Genomic DNA, 25,490 nt, shown 5'->3' on the forward strand with positions numbered 1-25,490 from the left:
ATTCTGGCTGGGGATCTCAAGCACAATAGAAAGAAAGAAAGAAACACTGATGTATGGGTAAGTAAGCTGGGCTGAGTTGAGTGGGGGACGGAGGGGGGTGATGCTAGGAAGCCAGAATCACCGTCGAGCCCTCTTGAGGTGTCGTGGGCTAGTCGACGAAACACTGAGGATGGAAGGTGCCCACTTGAAAACCCCAGAGATGTACCCTACTTCGCTCAATCCAGACGGTTGTCATGCTGATGCGCTGGGGAGGCCGCACTGTGGTTGATCCCCGGAGCCAGCATCGCAGCCGTTGTGTGTGCTAATGCGCAGGGAGGCAAATAAGCTGATCCCTGGAGCCAGCATTACACTTCAGCCATTAACACCACGCAGATGGATATCTACATCATCATATGGAAGGAAACGTAAATGGATAGAGACACAGATGGATCACATTAGTTTACTATAAAGCTATGTCTTAGTTGGTGCTTATCTTGGCGAGAGCCGAGTTCAAATCAGCATGAAGTTTTAACATTTACTCTCGTGTAATGGAAATCAGTACTTGGGTACATAAGTACAAAGTATGCAGATAAAGCTATGACGATCTAATACATTATTGGAGGGTACAGTTTGTGGCAGTTTGTGGCCGTGGCCACATAATGTGATGCAGTAAAAGGATCAGCTGCTTATTCTTCAATTGAATAGCAGATCCTTTTTCTTTAATATTCACAGCTCCCTTTTTCTTATTGTATACTTTATTATGCCCTTGTTTCTTATTTAGAACTTTTAGGGCTGATATATATTTGTATGGGTTCGTTGTACCTGTTTTTTTTTCAGTTGCCCATCTATTTAGGGTTTTATGCTAATTCTTTCTCAGGGCACCTTTTTTCCCCTGAGTTACTTAGCTTAAAGGGGGTGGGCTTTTCCCGGGGTGTGGGTGTTTCCTGCCTGCAATTAGTTCAAATAGAGGAAGAAGGAAGTGGAGTGGAGTGGAGTGGAGGGGAAGCCATTTTTGAAGTTAGGCTCTCCTTTGTTTGTTCAGATATTTTGGTTGCTATCGGATTCTTTTGTTTTCTAATTTCATTCATTTCATTCATTTTTAGATGGCATTTCTTTTTTTTTCTTTTTTTTTTTTTTTTAAATTTAGTCGTCGCCAATTATTTTTACCCCGGTTTTCACCCCAATTTAGCATGCCCAATTATTATCTGTATCCCCGGCTCACCGCTCGCAACCCCCCCACCGACTCAGGAAACGGAGGCTGAAACACGCGTCCTCCGAAACGTGCTCCTTCCAAGCCGTCATTTTTCGCACTGCAGATCCACAGCAATGCTACCAGACCTATAGTGCCGGAGGACAACATAGATCTGGCGGCTCCGCTGCAGAGCCACAGGCGCCCTATCGGCCACAGGGGTCGCTGATGCGCGGTGAGCCGTGGATTCCCCTGCCAACCTAAGCCCTCCCTACCCGGGCAGCGCTCAGCCAATTGTGCGCCGCCCCCTAGGAACTCTCGGTCACGGTCAGCTGTGACATAGCCTGGATTCGAACCAGCGATCTCCAGGCTATAGGGCACATCCTGCGAGGAGCGCCTTTACTGGATGCGCCACTCGGGAGCCCCTTTAGATGGCATTTCTAACCAACATTGCCCTGTTTTTGGATGGGGTTCCTTGTTTTGGGCAGTTTGTTTGCATCCAAGGATTTTACAAACTGCACGCTACAATGAAAAGAGACCAGCACCTGGAATTACTAGAGCAGTCTGGTTGAGATGAATTTCATTTTTTCGTCCTTTTCTATTGGGATTTACAGTTTTTGAATGGCCGTTCGTGTTGTGTTTTTTGTCCATTTTTTCTCTGTGTTTTTTGGATTTTCTTTCTATTTTTTGAACACTTTGGCAATTGCATACATTCCATGACTGTGCTTTGGATTTTTGGTTATCTTTATTGGTTGGGACTATTATAAGTATTTTTTTTCTATTACTTATTCATTATTGCATCCTGAATTATGTATGTTTAATTTTTGTTTTTGCTTTGAATCCCTCTTTGATATTATTAGTGGCAATAAACATCCTTTATTTGGGAAATCTCTGTTTTGGCCCTTTTTCGCTGTGGCACTAGATTGAATTTAAAGTCTATATTGTTCAGGAGTTCAGATTACTATTGAAATAATCTCTTGGATAAGGGACTTGTCTGAAGTCAGAGTTTATACTCTACAGGAGTCAGGACCAGGGTTCGGATTACCAGACAGAAAAGGTAAGAACTGTGATTCACTGTGTTTCACTTTGGGAGGGTTTGGGTGTTGAACTGTTTTGTTATATATTTAGGGCATCTAGTTTTTTTTTTTTATTTTCCACCTTGCTTCCTTTGTTTAAACCTTTAATTAATAGTTTAAGCCTTTAACTGCTACATACCAGATCAAGAGAAACATTGTTTAAATTAGACAGAATAAAAAAAAAACTAATAGCACTACTACTAGAAACTAAAGTTAGTAAGCTGAAGTTAGTAACTGAAGTTAGTAAGCTGAATTCGGCAATAAGTGCCAGAACAAAATGGAGGTTCAAATCGAATCAGGTGAGATCAATGCATGTCGTTTGTTAAATCAATCAAGATGTATACGAAGGTAAAAAGAAACATCTCCCTTTGGTAATTAGAGTTCGATTAAGAAAGAAAATCGCCTGAAAATATGTTTAAAAGGGACAAAAATAAAAACTGAAAACACTAATTATACTGTATGTGACCTCCTTGTTGTTGTTTTATTGGCCTTTCTACTGGTAAGCGCTTTGGGATATCTTTCATGAAAGGAGCTATATAAATTAAATAATTAAATTAATTAAACATTATTATTACTATGAACCTGGGGAGGCAACAGCAGCAGCTGTGTGTTTGCTGTGCATTACCAAACAAAGATATGTCTGCTAATAAATCATACAAAAGAACAGAAGAACCTGTCTTTGCTTTTTGGTTTCCTTGTTTGATATTTTCCATTTCAGAACACAGAACTTGGGACCGATCCAGACCAGCGGCACCAATCGGGGAGCAAAAACCATGGCAAGAAAAAAGCAGACCAGTATTAGCAGCTTTTTAAAGAAAAGACCAAAGTGCTCTGGTGCGGAGGTATCAAGGTATGGCAATGTCACGTATTCAGAATTTCGGGATCACCCGTTGACTGCCGAGTATAGGACCTTACTGTTAATCACTATGAGAAATCAATAAACTATTTTAAGTACTAGCTTGATAGTTTTAAAAGGCATTCACTGGTACATGCAACATACAGTGCCTTGCGAAAGTATTCGGCCCCCTTGAACTTTGCGACCTTTTGCCACATTTCAGGCTTCAAACATAAAGATATGAAACTGTAATTTTTTGTGAAGAATCAACAACAAGTGGGACACAATCATGAAGTGGAACGAAATTTATTGGATATTTCAAACTTTTTTAACAAATAAAAAACTGAAAAATTGGGCGTGCAAAATTATTCAGCCCCCTTAAGTTAATACTTTGTAGCGCCACCTTTTGCTGCGATTACAGCTGTAAGTCGCTTGGGGTATGTCTCTATCAGTTTTGCACATCGAGAGACTGAAATTTTTGCCCATTCCTCCTTGCAAAACAGCTCGAGCTCAGTGAGGTTGGATGGAGAGCATTTGTGAACAGCAGTTTTCAGTTCTTTCCACAGATTCTCGATTGGATTCAGGTCTGGACTTTGACTTGGCCATTCTAACACCTGGATATGTTTATTTGTGAACCATTCCATTGTAGATTTTGCTTTATGTTTTGGATCATTGTCTTGTTGGAAGACAAATCTCCGTCCCAGTCTCAGGTCTTTTGCAGACTCCATCAGGTTTTCTTCCAGAATGGTCCTGTATTTGGCTCCATCCATCTTCCCATCAATTTTAACCATCTTCCCTGTCCCTGCTGAAGAAAAGCAGGCCCAAACCATGATGCTGCCACCACCATGTTTGACAGTGGGGATGGTGTGTTCAGGGTGATGAGCTGTGTTGCTTTTACGCCAAACATAACGTTTTGCATTGTTGCCAAAAAGTTCGATTTTGGTTTCATCTGACCAGAGCACCTTCTTCCACATGTTTGGTGTGTCTCCCAGGTGGCTTGTGGCAAACTGTAAACGACACTTTTTATGGATATCTTTAAGAAATGGCTTTCTTCTTGCCACTCTTCCATAAAGGCCAGATTTGTGCAGTATACGACTGATTGTTGTCCTATGGACAGAGTCTCCCACCTCAGCTGTAGATCTCTGCAGTTCATCCAGAGTGATCATGGGCCTCTTGGCTGCATCTCTGATCAGTCTTCTCCTTGTATGAGCTGAAAGTTTAGAGGGACGGCCAGGTCTTGGTAGATTTGCAGTGGTCTGATACTCCTTCCATTTCAATATTATCGCTTGCACAGTGCTCCTTCGGATGTTTAAAGCTTGGGAAATCTTTTTGTATCCAAATCCGGCTTTAAACTTCTCCACAACAGTATCTCGGACCTGCCTGGTGTGTTCCTTGTTCTTCATGATGCTCTCTGCGCTTTAAACGGACCTCTGAGACTATCACAGTGCAGGTGCATTTATACGGAGACTTGATTACACACAGGTGGATTCTATTTATCATCATTAGTCATTTAGGTCAACATTGGATCATTCAGAGATCCTCACTGAACTTCTGGAGAGAGTTTGCTGCACTGAAAGTAAAGGGGCTGAATAATTTTGCACGCCCAATTTTTCAGTTTTTTATTTGTTAAAAAAGTTTGAAATATCCAATAAATTTCGTTCCACTTCATGATTGTGTCCCACTTGTTGTTGATTCTTCACAAAAAATTACAGTTTCATATCTTTATGTTTGAAGCCTGAAATGTGGCAAAAGGTCGCAAAGTTCAAGGGGGCCGAATACTTTCGCAAGGCACTGTATATGTATTATATTTTTAGGATGTCAATATATGTATTGACTCTTGCTGGCACACAAAATTCTCATCAATTAGAATTTAATCAGTTATGCAGCAGTGTGGAGTAGTGGTTAGGGCTTTGGACTCTTGACCGGAGAGTTGTGGGTTCAATCCCAGGTGGAGGACACTGCTGCTGTACCCTTGAGCGAAAGCAGACCTGTGTGAGGTGAGCTCCTGCTAAAAGTTCACAAAACAGTGTTTTCAACTTTTTATTTTCCAAATCTTTTGATTTTTTCTTATTTCTAAAGCAGCAGAGCACCTTTTTTGTTAATTAAAACCTTTTATTTATTTTTTTAAAAACACATTTTATTTCTTTTTTCTTTGGTTCTCCTACACTTGCTTGTTTGCAAGTCATTTTGGCTTGTTTTTTTCCTTTGTTTGGTTTGTTCTTTTAATTTTAACTTCATTTAAACTATTTTCATTTATTTGCTTTTTAATTTTTTATTAGAGAGCACTTTCTTTAGTTTATTTTAAAATTATTTTTAATAATTACACTGTTTTAGTTTTTGTTTTAAAAAATACTTTTGTTTTAATCCCCTGCTCCTGCCTTGTGCAGAGTGGGGGAAGGGCAGGCAAGGAGCACAGGCCATGTGCTCCTTTGTTTGCCCTTAGTTTGGTTTTTGATTTTCTTTTAAGTTTGAAACTATTTTTTTAGTTTTGAACTTTGATTTATTTTTGAATTTTTCTTTTACCCCTGCACTATTGGAGTGCAGGGGTGTGTGATTTTGTATTTGTTTATTTATTAAAAAATAAACAAATACGTTTGTTTGTTTAAAAAAAAAAAAAAAAAAAACCCTTTGTGTTTTTGATTGTTTTATTTTTCTTTGTGTGTGTGTGTGTGCCCCTGCATTATTGGAGTGCAGGGGTGGTGTGTGTGTGAATTTTTATTTTTGTTGTTTTAAAAATAAATAAATAATTTTTGTTTGTTTGTTTTATTTTATGTTTATTTAATTATTATTATTATTAAAAAAAAAAAAAAAAAAAAAAAAAACCTTTCTGTTCTGCGTGCCCCTGCAATATTGGAGTGCAGGGGTGTGCAATTGGGTTTGTTTTGTTTTGATTTATTGTTTGTTTGTTTTTTAATAAATAAATAAAATTTAAAAAATGAGTGGGCAAGCTCCACAGGCCCCCAAAAAGTGGGCACAGGTGGCTGCAGGGGAGGCTGCAGCCCCCTTTAAAAACTTGACAAGGAGGCACGGGGTCAGGTGCCTCATCAGGGATACCCTCTCGATAGAGGCCATGGTGAAAGCCATGGCCAAGGTGGTCGGACCATCAACCATCGTGGCGGCCTCAAAGATGTACGGCAAGGCCGTCTTCTTTTTAAAATCTGAGGCCGCCACGCACACGGCTATCGAGAGGGGTCTCGCAGTCGGGGGGATATATATCCCCATTGAACCCTTGGAGGGGTTGGGCAGCAGGGTCGTCCTCTCGAACGTCCCGCCATTCTTGAAGGATGACCTCCTGAAGCCCCATCTTCAGGCCCTAGGGGAGTTAAAAACAGGCATCCACCCCATCCCCCTAGGGTGCAAAGACCAACCCCTCCGCCACGTGCTGTCCTTCCGACGCCAGGTGACCATCCACCTGGCCGGGAGGGACGCCGTGGAGGGCAGTTTTGTGGTCCCCTTTCAGGGGACCAATTATGTCATCTTTTATTCCTCGGAGGAGGTGCGGTGCTATCACTGCAAGGAGCTGGGGCACCAGAAAAAGAGGTGCCTCAAGCTCCAGCAGGGCGCAAAGCCAACCGCGCCCGCACCGCACCCCTCCGAGTCCACCTCGCCCCCGGGGCCCTCCAAGAGGCCCACAGAGAAGGGGGGCAAAACAGTACCCGCCCCCTCCCAATAACATCCGGAGGGGGAAAACGAGAGAAGGCCCCCGAGGCGGCCGGACCCTCCGCGCCTCCTGAAAGCGCGCGGGGGGAGAAGGCCGCCGAGTGGACCGCGGTCGCCCGCCGCAAAAAGAAGGTGGCGGCCAGGTCCACGGGGGAGGCCAAGCGGGGGGAGACGGAGCCCGCCGCCACACCATCTGGCGGTGGGTCTGGGGGAGTCCCTGATAAGGAGACTCCCCCCACGGCACCCCCCGCGAGGCAGGGCGGCAAAGCCGCCCGAAAAACCAAACACCTCCTCCCCCCAGAGGGTGAGGAGAGAACTGCTGCCGGAGGTGGGCTCCCCGTTGCCGTGGCAGGGCAGGGGGCAGCCTCCGGCAACCTCAGGGGGAAGAGGAAGGCGCAGTCTCGGCCTCATGGTGGGGGTCCCTGGGGGGGTGAAAGAGGGCCCCCCAAAACCAAAGCGACCGCCTCGGCGTCCCCCCTCTGCCGGCAATGAGGGCCTCGGCCCTCGTAATGCCACAGAGGGGGAGAAGGATCCATCCCCCGAGGCGGTCCAGGGCTCCGGTGAAGAAACAGCGGAGCCCATGGAAGAGGCCCCCGCTGAGAGGCCAAAGGGGAGGGAGGAACCCGTGAGGGCAAGTGAAGCCCTTCGGGTAGATCCCCTCCCCATCACTACAGAGACCTCGGAAGCCGGCCCCGACTCTACCACCGAGGGGCCGGCCACAGCGGAGGTCGCCGAGGGGGCGCAGGAGGGGCCCCCGACAGAACACCTGCCTCGGTCACCGCCTTCCTCCAAAGGCGACACGGGTCCTGAAACCGGTGTTGCCGAGGAGGGGGCGGCGGAAACAGCTTCCGAGGCAGGCATGGGCTCCGCAGATAACGCGGAGCCCATGCAGGCGACCTCTGCCGAGGAGCCGGAGGGGGGGGAAGAACCACCCCTCCCACAAAAAGAATTGCCTCTGGCTCCCGTGTCCGGGGAGGAGGCGAATCCGGCCCCCGAGGCAAGCGTGGGCTCCGCAAACAACGCGGGGCCCATGCAGGCGACCCCGGCTGAGGGGTCGGAGGGGGGAGAAGAGCCCCCCCAAGAACAAGATCTGCCTCAGGCTTCCCTCTCTTGTGGCGACGGGGGTTCCCGCCCTCGTGCCGCCACGGAGGGGGAGGAGGAAACACCCCCTGAGGCAGAGGCGGGCTCTGCAGAGCCCGCGCTTACATTGGTCTCCGGAGCGCGGAAGGGAGGGGAAGAACCAGAGAGGGCAGAAGGTGGTGCCCTCGAGGTAGATCCCCTCCCCGAAGTGCAACGGGGCCAAGAAACCGGTCCCCGACCCGGCATCGAGGGACCGGTTCCAGTCACCGAGGGGGCGCGGGAGGAGCCCCTGAAACAACAACCCGAGAGGGTGGATCCCCTTCCTTCGAGGAAAGAGGACGGGCCTGAGACCATGCCTCGGACCTCAAAGGAGGGACCCAGAGCGGGGACGAGACCATCTGGCTCGGCGGCGTACGCCGAGCGCCCGTCTGCGCCCCCGAAATCCAGGGTGCAGACGGTCCCCGCGAGGGTCCCTCCGCCGGTCTCTCCCGTCGCGTCCCCTGGGGGTGGGGCGCAGGGAGGACCGGTGAAGCTCAAAATAAGGCGCAACGCACTCACCCACCAACGGGAGTGCGTTGTGCTTTACCATCGCGAGGGGGGCGATGGAGAGCTGAGGGAGAGGGAGGAGGATACCGAGTCCACGGGCAGCGTGGGCTCGGAGGTTCCGTCCGTCTCTCTCCCTGACATCCCTGCGGCAGATCTCCTGGAGTTCTTGGAGGCCACCGTCCACCGCAGGGACAAGGTACAACTGGCCCTGGACAAATGGGGGGACTTCCAGAGGATCCTAACCTCTGTGAGGTCCTTCCTCAGGGCCAGCCACGCCAATAAAACTTCGGGCTCGAACGTGCACATTCGGGCCCGCAAGTTACATGACCAGTTGGTGAGCTTCGGGAGAACTCAGGATCTCCCGTGAGCGTCACCGACTACTCCTGACAGAGGATCATGTATCACATCGGTACCGTAAATGTCAACGGGTGTAGGGACCCTTTCTGCAGGGCCCAGGTAATCTCCTTCCTGAAGAAAGGGGGTTACTCTGTGTGCTTCCTGCAGGAAACCCACACGACTCCAGAAGTAGAAGCCAACTGGCTTCTGGAGTGGGGGGGGAGAGTGTCGTTCAGCCGTCTCACCGGCACCTCCTGTGGGGTGGCGACGCTCTTCTCCGGGTCCTTTCTTCCCACGGTACTCGATGTGGTAGACGTCGAGCCGGGCCGTCTGTTACACCACCGGATCCGGGACGGCGACAGTATCGTTCACCTGGTGAACGTGTACGCGCCGTCCACGGGTCCGGCGAGGGTCCAGTTCTTTCGCCAGATGTCGACCTACATGAACAACATCAGCGCCGACGAGTGCATGGTCCTCGGGGGTGATTTCAACTGCACCCTCGAGGCCGCGGACAGGGTGGGGGGTCAAGAACACTACCCTCTCTCGTCGGCAGCTCTGAGAGAGCTGACCGCTCAGCTCTCTCTGGTCGACATCTGGCGTTGGCATCACCCGGACGTCCCCGCCTTCACCTTCACCAGGGTGAGGGAGGGGCGGGTGTCTCAGTCCCGGATCGACAGGTTCTACGTCACCAGGAACCACGCTCACTGCGTTTGCTCCTCCGACATCAGGCCGGCGCCGTTCACGGACCACAACCTGGTGGCCGTGGCGGTGGCCCTGGTGCCAGTCGGGCACGCCTCCGCCTACTGGCACTTCAACAACGCCTTGTTGGAGGACGAGCGCTTTGAGCGGTCTTTCCGGGACTTTTGGACGGTCTGGCACGGCAGACGATCTCGCTTCCCCACGTGGCGTCAGTGGTGGGACGTGGGGAAAACGCAGATCAAGATCTTTTGTCAGGAGTACATGAGGGGCGCGAGCAGGCGGAGGGACTCACGGATCGAGCGGCTGGAAAGGGAGCTGCTCGATCTGGAGAGCCGCCTGGCTCGCGGGGACCCACTCGAGCAGAGCGCGTACATAGAGAAGAAGAGCACCCTGCGGGACCTGCAGCTCCAGCGGTCCCGGGGGGCGTTTGTGCGCTCGCGGATCCAGTTCCTCCGGGAGATGGACCGCGGCTCACACTTCTTCTACGCATTGGAGAAAAAGAAGGGAGACCGCAGGAACATCACCTGCCTTCTGGCAGACGACGGCTCCCTTCTGACGGATCCGGAGAGCGTGAACGAGAGGGCCAGAGCCTTTTACTCTGACCTCTTCTCTCCAGATCCCGTCGACTCCGACGCGTGCAGGGTTCTGTGGGATGGGCTTCCCACGGTCAGCGAGGGCGTCAGGGAAGAGTTCGAGGGCCAGCTGACCCTGGCCGAGCTCTCCGACGCCCTCAGTCGGATGCCCTATAACAAATCGCCGGGCATCGACGGGCTGACCGTGGAGTTCTTCAAGAAGTTTTGGGACTTGCTGGGGCCCGCCTTTGCGCGGGTCCTGGCGGAAGCCTACGAGACCGGGGAGATGCCCCTTTCGATGAGGCGGGCGGTGATCACGCTCCTGCCCAAGAAGGGGGATCTCCGCTGCCTGAAGAACTGGCGCCCGGTCTCGCTGCTATGCACGGACTATAAAATCGTGGCCAAGGCCGCCTCCTTGAGGCTCAAGTCCGTGCTGGCAGACGTGATCCACCCTGACCAGTCCTACACGGTCCCGAACCGGACGATTTTCGATAACATCTTCCTGGTTCGGGACCTCCTGCACTACTGCAGGGGGACCGGTCGGTCGGTCGCCTTCTTGTCTCTTGACCAAGAGAAGGCGTTCGACCGGGTGGATCACGAGTATCTCTTCGGAACCCTGCGGGCATTCGGATTCGGGCCGAAGTTTGTCGGCCTCTTCCGAATGCTGTACGCCTCTGCCGAGTGCCTTTTGAAGGTGAACTGGTCCCTGACCGCACCCCTCGCGTTCAGGAGAGGAGTACGTCAAGGCTGCCCTCTGTCCGGACAACTGTACGCGCTGTGCATCGAGCCCTTCCTCTGCCTCCTTCGCAGGAGGCTCACGGGGATGGCGCTCGGCGCGCCGGACACGAGGGTGGTCCTGTCGGCTTACGCCGACGACATGCTCCTTGTGGCCTCCGATCCGGTCAATCTGGAGAGGATGCGGAGCTGCCAGAGCGTTTACTCTGCCGCGTCCTCTGCCAAGATCAACTGGACCAAATGCTCCGGGTTGTTGGTAGGCCCCTGGCGGGTGGACTCCCTCCCTGCCGCGCTCCAGCAGTTCCAGTGGAGCGCGGACAGCTTCAAACACCTGAGCCCCGCGGAGACCTCGGTCGCAGCCAACTGGGTGGAGTTGGAGGACAAGGTTGCTGCGAGACTGAGGTCGTGGTCGGGTCTGCTGAAAGTGCTTTCCTTCAGGGGACGGGCTTTAGTGATTAACCAACTGGTGGCGTCGATGCTTTGGCATCGACTCACCGTCCTGAGCCCGCCCCCTGAGTTTGTGGCCAGGGTCCAGAGGAAGCTGACGGACTTCTTCTGGGCCGGAAAGCATTGGGTCTCTGCGGGGGTGCTGAGCCTCCCTCTGGCCGAGGGGGGACAAGGGTTGGTGTGCATCAGGACTCAGGTGCACTCCTTCCGCCTCCAGACCCTGCAGAGATACCTGTACGCGGACCCGGCCCCGCAGTGGTGCGCGCTGGCCTCCCTCTTCCTGCGCCAGCTGCACCGCTTGGGCTACGACCGGCAGCTGTTCTGGCTCGACCTCCCGGGGATCCGTCTCCCCGAGCTGCCGGTCTTTTACAGGGACCTGCTCAAGACCCGGAGCATGTTCGACATCGGCCGAGACGCGGTTCCGACCGAGGTGGAGGAATTCCTTCTGGAGCCCCTGCTGCACAACCCTCATCTAGGTGCGCAGGCGTTGGAATCCCCCGCGGTGCGGAGCCTGTTGATCTCGGCCAAGGTGACCAGAGTCTGGGATCTCCTGGATCACCAATGCTCGGCGTGGCTGACTCCCGAGTCGCTGGTCGCCAGGGCGACTCGGGGGACCCTCAGAACGGCCCGCCGAGCGATCCGGGAGTGCAAAGCAGCTTTGCACCCAGACTCTGTCGGGTATCTCGAGGGGGTCCTCAGGACCGGGGAGCCATCGTCCCTCCCTACCCCCGGCTCTCCGGTCCTGCTGATCAAACCAAAGGATCGGGCTCCCCCTCAGCCTCCCCTCGAGAATCACCTGAGCTGGACCTCGCAGTTCTCCTCGACCCCCCTTCGTTCCGTGTCGAGGAGGACCCTGTACGCGATGGCGCTCCACACCCTCCACTTCCTCGCCCTCGTCTCCCGCCGAGACGCCGCTTGGCGGGAGCCTCTCCAACCCCCGGAGGGCGAGAGTCCCCAGTGGGAGGCCTTGTACTCCCCGCTGGTCCCCAGAGGCGCTGGGGACCTGGGATGGAGGGTGCTTCACGGAGCGCTCGCGTCAGGAGAGGTCCTGCGTCACTTCACCGACTCGGACCCCGCATGCCCTTTCTGCGGCGAGTCCGAGTCGGTGTTCCACATTTATTTCCTTTGCGCCAGGCTGCAGCTGTTCTTTTTGTTCTTAAAGAACCTCCTGCTGCAGTTCTGGCTGCATTTTTCCCCCACCCTTTTTATTTTCGGGCACCCTGTTCGTGGCTCCACCAGGAAGAGGGACCTCCTGGTGAATCTGCTCCTGGCTCTTGGCAAACTTACCATCTACAAGACCAGGAAGCGTAAGATCACCGGGGAGGGTCTCTTTGACTGTGGATCCATGTTCAGGGCCCTCCTTCGTTCCCGGGTGGCGTTGGAGCACGCCGACGCGGAGTCCACTGGCGACATGACGGCTTTTGTCGACCAGTGGGCTCTGGGTGGCGTGCTCTGCACCACCCCCCCCCCTTTGTTTTGAATATTTAATTTTGAAAAAAAAAAAAAAAAAAACTGGCTTAGTTAACGGCCGTTTTTTGTTGGCACCCCCTTTTGATTAGGGGGTGCCACACTGAATCTTTTTCACCGGATGCCTTCGGGCAGATGGTGCGCCGGCTGCCACTAGGCGGCCGGCGCAGTCTGTTATCGGCCCTTAAATAGGCTGTACCCTTGAGCGAGAGCAGACGTGCGTGAGGAGAGCTCCTGCTCTGAGTTTATAAAACAGTGTTTTCAACTTTTTATTTTCAAATCTTTTTGCTTAATTTTATTTCTAAAGCAGCAGGGCACATTTTTTGTTGATAAAACTTTTTATTTATTGTTTTAGAACACATTTTATTTCTTTTTTCTTTTGTTCTCCTACACTTGCTTTGTTTGCACGTGTAGGAGGGCGGCCATTTTGGCTTGTTTTTTCCTTTGTTTGTTTTGTTCTTTTAATTTCTACTTCCTGTAAACTAGTTTCTTTCTTTGCTTTTAAATTTTTTATTAAATAGCACTTTCTTTAGTTTATTTTAAAATCATTTTTAATCACTACACTGTTTTAGTTTTTGTTTTAAAAATCCTTTTGTTTTAATCCCCTGCTTCTGCCTTGTGCAGAGTGGGGGAAGGGCAGGCAAGGAACACAGGCCATGTGCTCCTTTGTTTGCCCTTAGTTTGGTTTTTTGATTTTCATTTAAGTTTGAAACTATTTTTTTTAGTTTTAAACTTTGATTTATTTTTGAATTTTTCTTTTACCTCTGCACTATTGGAGTGCAGGGGTGTGTGATCTGTATTTGTTTATTTATTAAAAAAAAAATTAAAAAAAAAAAAAAAAAAAAAAAAATCATCTTTTGTTTGGTTTTGATTTTTATTTTGTGCCCCTGTGCTATTGGAGTGCAGGGGTGCGTGTTTGTACTTTATTTTATTTTATTTCTTTGTTTCAAAAATAAATAAATAAATACATTTGCTTGTTTCTTTTGTGTACCCCTGCGCTGGTAACTGTTTTGCAGTGCAGGGGTGTGTCTGTCTTCTGTGTGTGTGTGTGTGTGTGTTTTGTTTGTTTTTTTGAAAATAAACACGAAATAAATAAAACAAAACACTAAATAAAAGTAATAAATAAAATAAATAAAAATGAGCGGGCAGACACAACAGCCCCCCAAAGAATGGGCAAAGGCGGCTGCGAGCAAAGCGGCCCCCCCATTCAAGAACATCACCAGGAGGCACGGGGTCAGGTGCCTCCTGCGAGACTCCCTCTCGATCGAGGGCTTCGTCAAGGCCATGGCGAAGGCCGTGGGACCAGCTGCAATCGTGGCGGCCTCCAAAATGTACGGGAAAGCTGTGTTTTTCCTAAAATCGGAGGCCGCCGCGAACACCGCGATCGAGAGGGGTCTCAGCGTGGGGGGCGTGTTTGTCCCCATTGAGCCCCTCGCGGGGCTGGGCAGCAGGGTCATCCTGTCGAATGTGCCACCTTTCATACAGGATGCCCTGCTCATGCCCCACCTGCAAGCCCTGGGGGAGATCAAGACGGCCATCCACCCCATCCCCCTGGGCTGCAAGGACCAGGCCCTCCGCCACATCCTGTCCTTCCGCCGCCAGGTGACCATCCACCTGGCCGGTCGGGAGATGGTGGAGGGCAGTTTCGTGGTCCCCTTCGAGGGGACCAATTACGTAATCTTTTTCTCCTCGGAGGAGGTGCGGTGCTACCACTGCAAGGAGCTGGGGCACCAGAAAAAGAGGTGCCCCAAGCTCCAGCAGGGCGCAAAGCCACCTGCGCCCGCACCGCGCCCCTCCGAGTCCACCTCGCCCCCAGGGCCCTCCAAGAGGCCCACAGAGGGGGGCAAAAAGGCACCCGCCCCCCTCCCAGGAACATCTGAGGGGGGAAAGGGAGAGAAAGCACCCGAGGTGGCCGGACCCTCCGCGCCTCCTGAAAGTGTGCCGGGGGAGAGGGCCGCCGAATGGACCGCGGTCACCCGCCGGTCAGGTCCACCGGGGAGGCCAAGCGGGGGGAGACGAAGCCCACCGCCGCACCATCTGGCGGTGGGTCAGGGGGAGTCCCAGAGAAAGGGACTCCCTCGACGGCACCCCCTGCGAGGCAGGGTGGCAAAGCCGCCTGTAAAACCAAGCACCTCAACCCCACAGAGGGTGAGGAGAGAAGCGCTGCTGGAGGTGGGCTCCCCGTCGCCGTGGCAGGGCAGGGGACAGCCTCCGGCAGCCTCAGGGGGAAGAGGAAGGCGCAGGCGCGTGCACACGTACCGGCCTCACGGTGGTGGTCCCCGGGGGGGCGAAAGAGGGCCCCCAAAAACCGAAGCGACCGCCTCGGCGTCCCCCCTCTGCCGGCAATAAGGGCCCCGGTCCTCGTAATGCCGCGGAGTGGGTGACGGATCCATCCCCCGAGGCGGTCCGGGGCTCCGCGGAAGAAGCAGCGGAGCCCATGGAAGAGGCCCCCGCCGAGAGGCCAAAGGGGAGGGAGGAACCCGCGAGGGCAGATGGAGCCCTTCGGGTAGATCTCCTCCCCGTCACACAACAGACCTCGGAAGCCGGCCCCGATTCCACCATCGAGGAGCCGGCCGCAGGGGAGGTCGCCGAGGGGGCGCAGGAGGGGCCCCCGAAAGAGCAGCTGCCTCGGGCACCGCCTTCCTCCGACGGCGACACGGGTCCTGAACCCTGTGTTGCCGAGGAGAGGGCGGCGGAACCAGCTCCCGAGGCAGGCGTGGGCTCCGCGGATAAAGCAGAGCCCATGCAGGCGACCCCCACCGAGGGGTCGGAGGGGGAGGAAGAACTACCCCTCACAGAACAAGAGCTGCCTCGGGCTCCCGAGGCAGGCGTGGGCTCCGCAGACAATGCGGAGCCCATGCAAACGACCCCTGCCGAGGGGTCGGAGGGGGGGGGAGAAGAGCCCCCCCAAGAACAAGAGCTGCCTCAGGCTTCCCTCTCTTGCGGCGACGGGGGTTTCGGCCCTTGTGCTGCCGCGGAGGGGGAGAAGGAAACACCCCCTGAGGCAGCGGTGGGCTCTGCGGAGCCCGCGCTTACATTGGTCTCGGAAGCGGAAGGGAGGGGAAGAACCAGAGAGGGCAGAAGGTGGTGCCCTCGCGGTAGATCCCCTCCCCGAAGTGCAACGGGGCCAAGAAACCGGTCCCCGACCCAGCATCGAGGGACCGGTTCCAGTCACCGAGGGGGCGCGGGAGGAGCCCCTGAAAGACCAACCGCCTCGGGCTTCCCTTTCCGGCAGCAACGAGGGCTCCGGCCCTTGCGCGGCCGTCGGGGGGGAAACATCGCCTGAGGCGGTCCCGGTGACTGATGCGGAGGAAGGGGAAGGACCCGAAAGGTGTGAGGTCCTTCCTCAGGGCCAGCCACGCCAATAAAACTTCGGGCTCGAACGTGCACATTCGGGCCTGCAAGTTACACGACCAGTTGGTGAGCTTCGGGAGAACTCAGGATCTCCCGTGAGTGTCACCGACAACTCCTGACAGAAGATCATGTATCATATCGGTACCGTGAACGTCAACGGGTGTAGGGACCCTTTACGCAGGGCCCAGGTAATCTCCTACCTGAAAAAAGGGGGTTACTCTGTGTGCTTCCTGCAGGAAACCCACACGACCCCATAGGCGGAAGCCAACTGGCTTCTGGAGTTGGGGGGGGAGAGTGTCATTCAGCCATCTCACCGGCACCTCTTGTGGGGTGGCGACGCTCTTCTCCGGGTCCTTTCTTCCCACGGTACTCGATGTGGTAGACGTCGAGCCGGGCCGTCTGTTACACCACCGGATCCGGGACGGCGACAGTATCGTTCACCTGGTGAACGTGTACGCGCCGTCCACGGGTCCGGCGAGGGTCCAGTTCTTTCGCCAGATGTCGACCTACATGAACAACATCAGCGCCGACGAGTGCGTGGTCCTCGGGGGTGATTTCAACTGCACCCTCGAGGCCGCGGACAGGGTGGGGGGGCAAGAACACTACCTTCTCTTGTCGGCAGCTCTGAGAGAACTGACCGCTCAGCTCTCTCTGGTCGACATCTGGCGTTGGCATCACCCAGACGTCCCCGCCTTCACCAGGGTGAGGGAGGGGCGGGTGTCTCAGTCCCGGATCGACCGGTTCTACGTCACCAGGAACCACGCTCACTGCGTTCGCTCCTCCGACATAAGGCCGGCACCGTTCACGGACCACACCCTGGTGGCCGTGGCGGTGGCCCTGGTGCCAGTCGCGCATGCCTCCGCCTACTGGCACTTTAACAATGCCTTGTTGGAGGACGAGCGCTTTGAGCGGTCTTTCCGGGACTTTTGGACGGTCTGGCACGGCAGACGATCTCGCTTCCCCATGTGGCGTCAGTGGTGGGACGTGGGGAAAGCGCAGCTCAAGATCTTCTGTCAGGAGTACACGAGGGGCGCGAGCAGGCGGAGGGACTCACGGATCGAGCGGCTGGAAAGGGAGCTGCTCGATCTGGAGAGCCGCCTGGCTCGCGGGGACCAACTCGAGCAGAGCGCGTACGAAGAGAAGAAGAGCACCCTGCGGGACCTGCAGCTCCAGCGGTCCCGGGGGCCGTTTGTGCGCTCGCGGATCCGGTTCCTTCGGGAGATGGACCGCGGCTCACACTTCTTCTACGCATTGGAGAAAAAGAAGGGAGACCGCAGGAACATCACCTGCCTTCTGGCAGACGACGGCTCCCTTCTGACGGATCCGGAGAGCGTGAACGAGAGGGCCAGAGCCTTTTACTCTGACCTCTTCTCTCCGGATCCCGTCGACTCCGACACATGCAGGGTTCTTTGGGACGGGCTTCCCACGGTCGGCGAGGGCGTCAGGGAAGAGTTTGAGGGCCGACTGACCCTGGCCGAGCTCTCTGGCGCTCTCAGTCTGATGCCCTACAACAAATCGCCGGGCATCAACGGGCTGACCGTGGAGTTCTTCAGAAAGTTTTGGGACTTGCTGGGGCCCGCCTTTGCTCGAGTCCTGGCGGAAGCCTCCGAGACCGGGGAGATGCCCCTTTCGATGAGGCGAGCGGTGATCACGCTGCTGCCCAAGAAGGGGGATCTCCGCTGCCTTAAGAACTGGCGCCCGGTCTCGCTGCTGTGCACGGACTACAAAATCGTGGCCAAGGCCGCCTCCCTGAGGCTCAAGTCCGTGATGGCAGACGTGATCCACCCCGACCAGTCCTACACGGTCCCGAACCGGACGATCTTCGACAACATCTTCCTGGTTCGGGACCTGCTGCACTACTGCAAGGGGACCGGTCGGTCGGTCGCCTTCTTGTCTCTCGACCAAGAGAAGGCGTTCGACCGGGTGGATCACGAGTATCTCTTTGGAACCCTGCGAGCATTCGGATGCGGGCCGAAGTTCGTCGGCCTCTTCCGAATGCTGTACGCCTCTGCCGAGTGCCTGTTGAAGGTGAACTGGTCCCTGACCGCGCCCCTCGCCTTCAGGAGAGGAGTACGTCAAGGCTGCCCTCTGTCCGGACAACTGTACGCGCTGTGCATCGAGCCCTTCCTCTGCCTCCTTCGCAGGAGGCTCACGGGGATGGCGCTCGGCGCGCCGGATACGAGGGTGGTCCTTTCGGCTTACGCCGACGACATGCTCCTTGTGGCCTCCGATCCGGTCAATCTGGAGAGGATGCGGAGCTGCCAGAGCGTTTACTCTGCCGCGTCCTCTGCCAAGATCAACTGCACCAAATGCTCCGGGTTGTTGGTAGGCCCCTGGCGGGTGGACTCCCTCCCTGCCGCGCTCCAGCAATTCCAGTGGAGCGCGGACAGCTTCAAATACCTAGGAGTCCACCTGAGCCCCGCGGAGACCTCGGTCGCAGCCAACTGGGTGGAGTTGGAGGAGAAGGTTGCTGCGAGACTGAGGTCGTGGTCGGGTCTGCTGAAAGTGCTTTCCTTCAGGGGCAGGGCTCTGGTCATCAACCAACTGGTGGCGTCGATGCTCTGGCATCGACTCACCGTCCTGAGCCCGCCCCCTGAGTTTGTGGCCAGGGTCCAGAGGAAGCTGACGGACTTCTTCTGGGCCGGAAAGCATTGGGTCTCTGCGGGGGTGCTGAGCCTCCCTCTGGCCGAGGGGGGACAAGGGTTGGTGTGCATCAGGACTCAGGTGCACACCTTCCGCCTCCAGACCCTGCAGAGATACCTGTATGCAGACCCGGCCCCGCAGTGGTGCGCGCTGGCCTCCCTCCTCCTGCGCCAGCTGCACCGCTTGGGCTACGACCGGCAGCTGTTCTGGCTCGACCTCCCGGGGATCCGTCTCCCCGAGCTGCCGGTCTTTTACAGGGACCTGCTCAAGACCCGGAGCATGTTCGACATCGGCCGAGACGCGGTTCCGACCGAGGGGGAGGAATTCCTCCTGGAGCCCCTGCTGCACAACCCCCATCTAGGTGCGCAGGCGTTGGAATCGAGCAATCCGGGAGTGCAAAGCAGCTTTGCACCCAGACTCTGTCGGGTATCTCGAGGGGGTCCTCAGGACCGGGGAGCCATCGTCCCTCCCTACCCCTGGCTCTCCGGTCCTGCTGATCAAACCAAAGGACCGGGCTCCCCCTCAGCCTCTCCTCGAGAATCACCTGAGCAGGACCTCGCAGTTCTCCTTGACCCTCCTTCGTTCCATGTCGAGGAGAACCCTGTACGCGATGGCGCTCCACACCCTCCACTTTATCTTCAATTTTAAAGGTCTCTACTGTGTGTGTTAAGTTCAAATAGGGGTTGTTATTATCAGCTAATTTCCTGTAAATTTTCACTTTTGTATTTCTTTCCAGCTTTCTCCAGCCACTTCAAGGGTTGTTATATCTACCCCTCTCCTATTCCTTCTTCAGTCCTGTCGAATATTGTTAGATCTATATTTATCTCTTCAGCATTATGCTGGGATCCCAGCTTTTGTTGTTGCCTTCTGTTTCCCCTACAGAATTCTTTTCCAGCTTTCTTAGTCATTACTTGCTGTGTCCTTTTCTGTTTTTCTGCTACGTTTTCATTACTTTTGGTTTCCATCCTTAGTTTTCTTTCTTGGGACAATAATGGTTGTGTATGAAGCCAGTTTTCAAAGCTAGCTCTGTCAGTGGCCGGTAATGGTCCTGTATAATCTCCTTGACATGTTTCAAATCCCTTGCTGTCACAGAGTACACAGCTGTTTCCCTGTTCTTCTTCAGGAGCTTTGCCATCGTAAGTCCATTCTTCAAAGTGCTTCAGAGTCCAATACGGGATACTTTTATGTCCCTCTCCCAGGTTAGTGGTCAGGTGTGTGGTCCAAACTGGCAGGATAATGCCAGTGCCAACAACTCTTTTGCGTTCATAAAACGCTGCTACTCCGTCCATCTATTCGGCTTTCCTCGGAAAACTCCTTTTACTAGCTGGGTTATTTCACACCTCGGGATGAAACAATTTTTCGCTAGTGCGATATATCATGATTATGAATATTCGTGAACATGTTTTAATTATTCGATAATCGTTAGACGATAGTCACATGGCTGGAAGCAGAACCGATGCTTTTCTCTCCAAATAAAAGTAGAATCATCGGTGTGTACTGGGGCTGCTACGATTAAATCAAAAACACGTTTCCATCGATTCCATTCCTCATTGTATACATCGATATAAATACGGGATAATCGATTCAATAATCACGTTTTTGTAACACGCACAGTTAATAACATTATTTAAGTTTATCAACGAAACTGCACCGAACGCCCTGCCTTGCTATTTACAGTATTTCTGCCACAGACAAGCAGTGGACATGCTCTTCTTTTCCTGCCCGTGTTAACCAGCATCTGATTTGCTGGTCCCATCCTACCAGCCAATCAGATTTGAAAATGCTTCACTGTGTTAAAAAAAAAAAAAAAAAAAGCTTGTAAATACATTGTGCACATTGAAGAAATCTGACTGGATACAGTTTGCGCTGCTTTGGAGTTATGGACTGTTGAACTGTTATATAATTCATATTTAACAATATTCAATACGTTCATTAAAATGTACACGTTTATGCCACCAGAAAAACAGGCTACCTCGGGTAAAGTTGATAACGGTATTGAAATGTTTTCTTAAATTTAAAAATTAAATAACGACAAAAATGAATAAACAAAGGGATATGTATAAAGAACACCATGCCCATACTGCTCTAGTCTATACTTACAGGTTGTATAGTACAAAATGATTTATTTATTTTGCAGACTATTCTCAATTCTTTTTCAAACAGTTAGCAGTATGTGTGTAAAGCAAGTACTTTAAATGCATTGAAAGAAATATAGATGCTTCATAATTTGTAATTATGTACTGTTTCCAAGTACATTTAAATAAATAAAATGTGTAAATAAAGCAGGAGGAGGAAAAAAGCTTGCAGTCCCATTTTGACTTAAATATACTATTAATGATGGTAATAAGGACAGTTTCATTAAGATTATTTTTCTTCCACCTGTGTGCCGGTAAGTTTTTTCATTCTTGCTAGAATCTTGCTCTTTTTTAAAGTCTGTTGCTTCCTTGTGTTGCAGACCATCTCCCACAGAGAAAAAAGACAGAACTTCTTATTTTTTTTTTAGTTAAAGTAATTGAAGAATAACCGCTACTATCATGATAATCGGAGGAGTGGCAAACACTGTTGCAGCAGCAAAGGTCATTCAAAATGATCTAGACAGCATTCAGAACTGGGCAGACACGTGGCAAATGACATTTAATAGAGAAAAGCGTAAAGTTTTGCATGCAGGCAATAAAAATGTGCATTATAAATATCATATGGGAGATAGTGAAATTGCAGAAGGAAAAAGAAAAAGACCTAGGAGTTTATGTTGACTCAGAAATGTCTTCATCTAGACAATGTGGGGAAGCTAGAAAAAAGGCTAACAAGATGCTCGGATATACTGTGAGAAGTGTAGAATTTAAATCAAGGGAAGTAATGTTAAAACTTTACAATGCATTAGTAAGACCTCGCCAAGAATATTGTGTTCAGTTCTGGTCACCTCGTTACAAAAAGGATATTGCTGCTCTAGAAAGAGTGCAAAGAGCAGCAACCAGAATTATCCCGGGTGTAAAAGGCATGTCATATACAGACAGGCTAAAAGAATTGAATTTATTCAGTCTTGAACAAAGAAGACTACGCAGCGATCTGATTCAAACATTCAAAATCCTAAAAGGTATAGACAATGTCAACCCAGGGGACTTTTTTGACCTGAAAAAAGAAACAAGGACCAGGGGTCACAAATGGAGATTAGATAAAGGGGCATTCTGAATAGAAAATAGGAGGCACTTTTTTTACACAGAGAATTGTGAGGGTATGGAACCAACTCCCCAGTAATGTTGTTGAAGCTGACACCCTGGGATCCTTCAAGAAGCTGCTTGATGAGATTCTGGGATCAATAAGCTACTAACAACCAAACGAGCAAGATGGGCTGAATGGCCTCCTCTCGTTTGGAAACTTTCTTATGTTCTTATAAAATATTGAATTTAAGTGTACGATAATATACATAATACTGTATATTGTGGTAAAGTGAGAGGGAAATATGATATATAGTGGATGTATGCAAAGCCATGATTGATTGGGATATTTAACAGTGTGGGAAAGTGCAGGTAAAAAAGGTATCACAGGTTTAAAAAAAAAAAAAAAAAGTTTCCCAGAAAACACCAGGAGTGCAGCTAACACACCTGGTAACATGTATTTTAAGCACAGAAAGGCAAGAGTGTGGGGAGAGAGAGTTTAAACAGCAGATTAAAGTCCTGTTTCTCTTTCTTTAAAAGATCACCAGCAGAGAGGCTGGACTCCACAGAGCAGAGAGCTACAGCCAGCCCTGCACCGGATATTAAAGTAAGTTACAAAATAATCAAAGATTACAATGTGTGTTAGTTTCATACATGCATGGTCATTTTCAGTCATAGTTATGCAATACTGGGGGCCTCTAATAAATACCAATAGTTAAAAAGGGGGGCAGTGATAATGTTAATAAAGCTAATGAGAGGTAAGTAGCACGGATTATTGTTTTCTAATGCTCGGTTTTGGTCTTTTCTCTTCGCAAGCCTGAGACTGAAGAGACACCACTTTGCACGGATGACGGGGAATCTTCTCCATCCAAACTGACCAGAAGCCAGACCAAGGGATCGTTCACAATTCGTCTTCCAGACAATTCTTTAAGCGAAGAAAGCTTTTATGATGACGAAACCCTGTCGGATGTCTTGAACAAAAATTTGACGTTAGAAAAGCTGAAGAGAAACAAAAAGAAAAACCAGCTGCTGATCACTGGGCAGAGATTCTTGACTGGAATTGTTCCTCTCCACCTGCCCTGCAGTTTTATAACCAACCAAGAGTGTTTTAAAACTGAATTCATTGCAGGCGAGGAAGGGAGTAGTCGGGGTAGGGATCCAAACACACCTCAAAGAGCAAAACACATAGTTTTTTACATAGAGCCCAAAGGAAGAGGAAACAGAAAAATCGTGAAAAACAATCACGTTAACCAACAGGGTGGAAAGCTGTGCGTTTATGCCTTTAAGGGGGAGACAGTTCTGCAGGCTTTGCACAGGGATGGCAGATTTGAGGACGTGGTTTTCAAAAAGAGGTGTCAACTGAGTGAAGTTGATACTAATAGAAATGTTGAAATGCATGTTTCTGTGGATAGTCTGGATAAGAGGAAGTTCACACTGATTGTTTCAAATGAAGATGCACCAGCCAGTCAGCAGGTGCTCTGTAACACAGGGCTGAGCAATAAGGCTACTGCTGATCATCAGGCTCCCAGTATAGCTACTGGTGAACCTCAGTCTACCAGTACAACTGCTGGAGATTCACAGCCTCCCAGTTCAGGTAATGGGGATTCCCAGCCTGCCAGAACAGCTAGAGGTACAGGTAAAGTATACCGCCTACCTGACACTGAAGAAGTGTGCAGGATCCTCAGATCTCAAATGGATGATCTTATTAAGTTAATGAAAGAAAGAAAGAAAGAGACCAAAGATAATCGACCGATCAGGGAGCTGCTGAGACAGGAGTTTGGTAAAAACACAGAGATATTTACTGAGATTCACACCATAAGAAGGCAGACCGAACTCAGTGAATCTGTCTGCTTCATCACTGTACCAGCAAGAGATGGCACAGTAGATCAGGGCACAGGTTTCCGTTTCATTGGGAATTGCATTTTAACATGTGCCCACGTCTTGGATAAATGCATGATAAACTCACAATATGAGCCAGAGCTCATTACAAAAGTTTTTGTAACCTTTAAATATGAAAAGCTAATAAAAAAGGCTGAGTGTGAGGTTTTCTATGTAAAGCAGCTAGTTGCTCATGACAGAAGCATTGACTATGCTTTACTCGAGCTTGATCTATCCCAGGAGCACCCTCCACTCCCCCCAGCGCTGATTGATATACTTGCCGTTCCTCAGACAAGTGGAGGGATTTGTATCATTGGTCACCCAGAAGGTAGAGTAAAGTTAATTGATCTGTGTTCCATTATAAAGGCTGAGAACTGCAAAGCCAAAGCACAAGAGCACATTGCCTGCCATTCTAAAACACTAGATAAAATCGAAAATGAAAGATTTTATCAGGCACTTAGCGTCTACTCTTTTGAGATGCTGCAAGACAGAAGGCGATTGTTTTACGACACCTGTTTTTACCATGGCTCTTCTGGGTCTCCGGTCTTCAATGCCCAACATCAGCTGGTAGCCATGCAACAGGGAGGGTATGCATACAAACTGGACTCGGGCAAAACAGAAAGTGTGATAGAGTATGGCATCCACATGACGGCTATTCTTCAAAGCATGCTGCAGCACGAAATAGCTGCCCCCTTGCTACAGGAAATGTGCAGAATCTCTCTTGAGAAACAATTGTTCAGATCTGTTCTGAAGCCACTGGTAGAATATGCATGCCGTCATTCAAGGATAAGGACAATCTTAAAAGACTGCTTGCAATCCTTTCCGCAATGCTACACGCTGCTGGAGTCTCTGTCCAACAAAAGCAGTAAACTAGGTACCCTGCTTATTGAATGCAAGAAGAATGCAGAAAAACAGACTGATCTGCCACGAGTGTAGCCTTGGGGGTGTTGAAATTGATCTAGTGGCATACAGGATCACTCCTTTAATTTGTGAAGCCAACACCTAGCGTTTCTGCTTCCTATAACGCTGTCCTATGATGGTCTGCCTATGTTCATATCGATGCCTAGTTTTACTGGTAAAGCATTTTAACCATCCCCTCCCTTTCATTTTTTCAATATCCTAATATGTGATGTAACTTTTCAAAGTGGGAAAACATTTATTTTATTTATATATATATATATATATATATATATATATATATATATATATATATATATATATATATATATATTCTACACGCACACACACACAATGAAGCTAATTAAGTTTAATTGATCTACATTTTTGTTTTAAATTATCTTAGTGATTTTAATATAACTTATGCTATTTTTTAAACATTTCATTTTGTGTAATTTCAATGTGTTTTGGTAGAGAATGTGTCTGGGGACTCTTACTTATGTTTTTCTGTTATGTATTGTACAGTGTTTTGCGATACATCTGTATGAAAAGCGCTATAGAAATACAAGAAATTGGGGCTTCCGTGTGGCAAGGCACTTCACCGGAAGTGCAGGATGCACCCTACAGCATGGAGATTGCTGGTTCCAATCCAGGCTATGCCATCGCCGACTGAGGCCGGGAGTCTCAATTGGCCGAGCGCTGCCGGGGTTGGGAGGGTTTAGGTCGGCAGGGTAATCCTTGTCTCACCACTGCGCTGCACCAGAGACTCCTGTGGTAGCCGGGCGCCTGCCTGCCTGCGAGTTGGCCGAGTTGCTGGCGGAACTGCGTTTCCTCCGACGTGACAGGTCTGGTTGAAAAGAGGAATTTGGCTTCGGAGGACGCTTGCTTGCTTGAGCGCGCTTGTCTTCGTCTCTCCCGAGTCGATAGAGGAGTTGCAGCAGC

At 50.9% G+C, this 25,490-nt stretch overlaps 1 protein-coding gene across 1 annotated transcript; it reads left to right on the forward strand.

Annotated features, from left to right (window-relative positions):
* The first annotated feature begins 1,806 nt into the window (after positions 1 to 1,806).
* Positions 1,807 to 24,854, forward strand: LOC117968837 (serine protease FAM111A-like). The gene is made up of 4 exons (XM_059009737.1): positions 1,807 to 2,225; positions 2,963 to 3,094; positions 22,314 to 22,380; positions 22,590 to 24,854. Exons 2-4 carry the CDS (start codon positions 3,018 to 3,020, stop codon positions 24,585 to 24,587), a joined length of 2,142 nt encoding a protein of 713 aa, XP_058865720.1. The 5' UTR covers positions 1,807 to 2,225; positions 2,963 to 3,017; the 3' UTR covers positions 24,588 to 24,854.
* Positions 24,855 to 25,490: the final 636 nt, after the last annotated feature.

The sequence above is a fragment of the Acipenser ruthenus genome, chromosome 39, assembly GCF_902713425.1.
Source record: "Acipenser ruthenus chromosome 39, fAciRut3.2 maternal haplotype, whole genome shotgun sequence".
NCBI lineage: Eukaryota > Metazoa > Chordata > Actinopteri > Acipenseriformes > Acipenseridae > Acipenser > Acipenser ruthenus.

What these genes read in the sequence shown, in the direction of transcription:
- LOC117968837 (XM_059009737.1), top strand. Translation starts at nt 3,018, where the DNA reads ATGGCAAGAAAAAAGCAGACCAGTATTAGCAGCTTTTTAAAGAAAAGA. An exon ending in TCTGGTGCGGAGGTATCAAG is followed by an intron (nt 3,095 to 22,313) that starts GTATGGCAATGT and finishes TTTCTTTAAAAG; the next exon opens with ATCACCAGCAGAGAGGCTGG. An exon ending in GCCCTGCACCGGATATTAAA is followed by an intron (nt 22,381 to 22,589) that starts GTAAGTTACAAA and finishes TCTCTTCGCAAG; the next exon opens with CCTGAGACTGAAGAGACACC.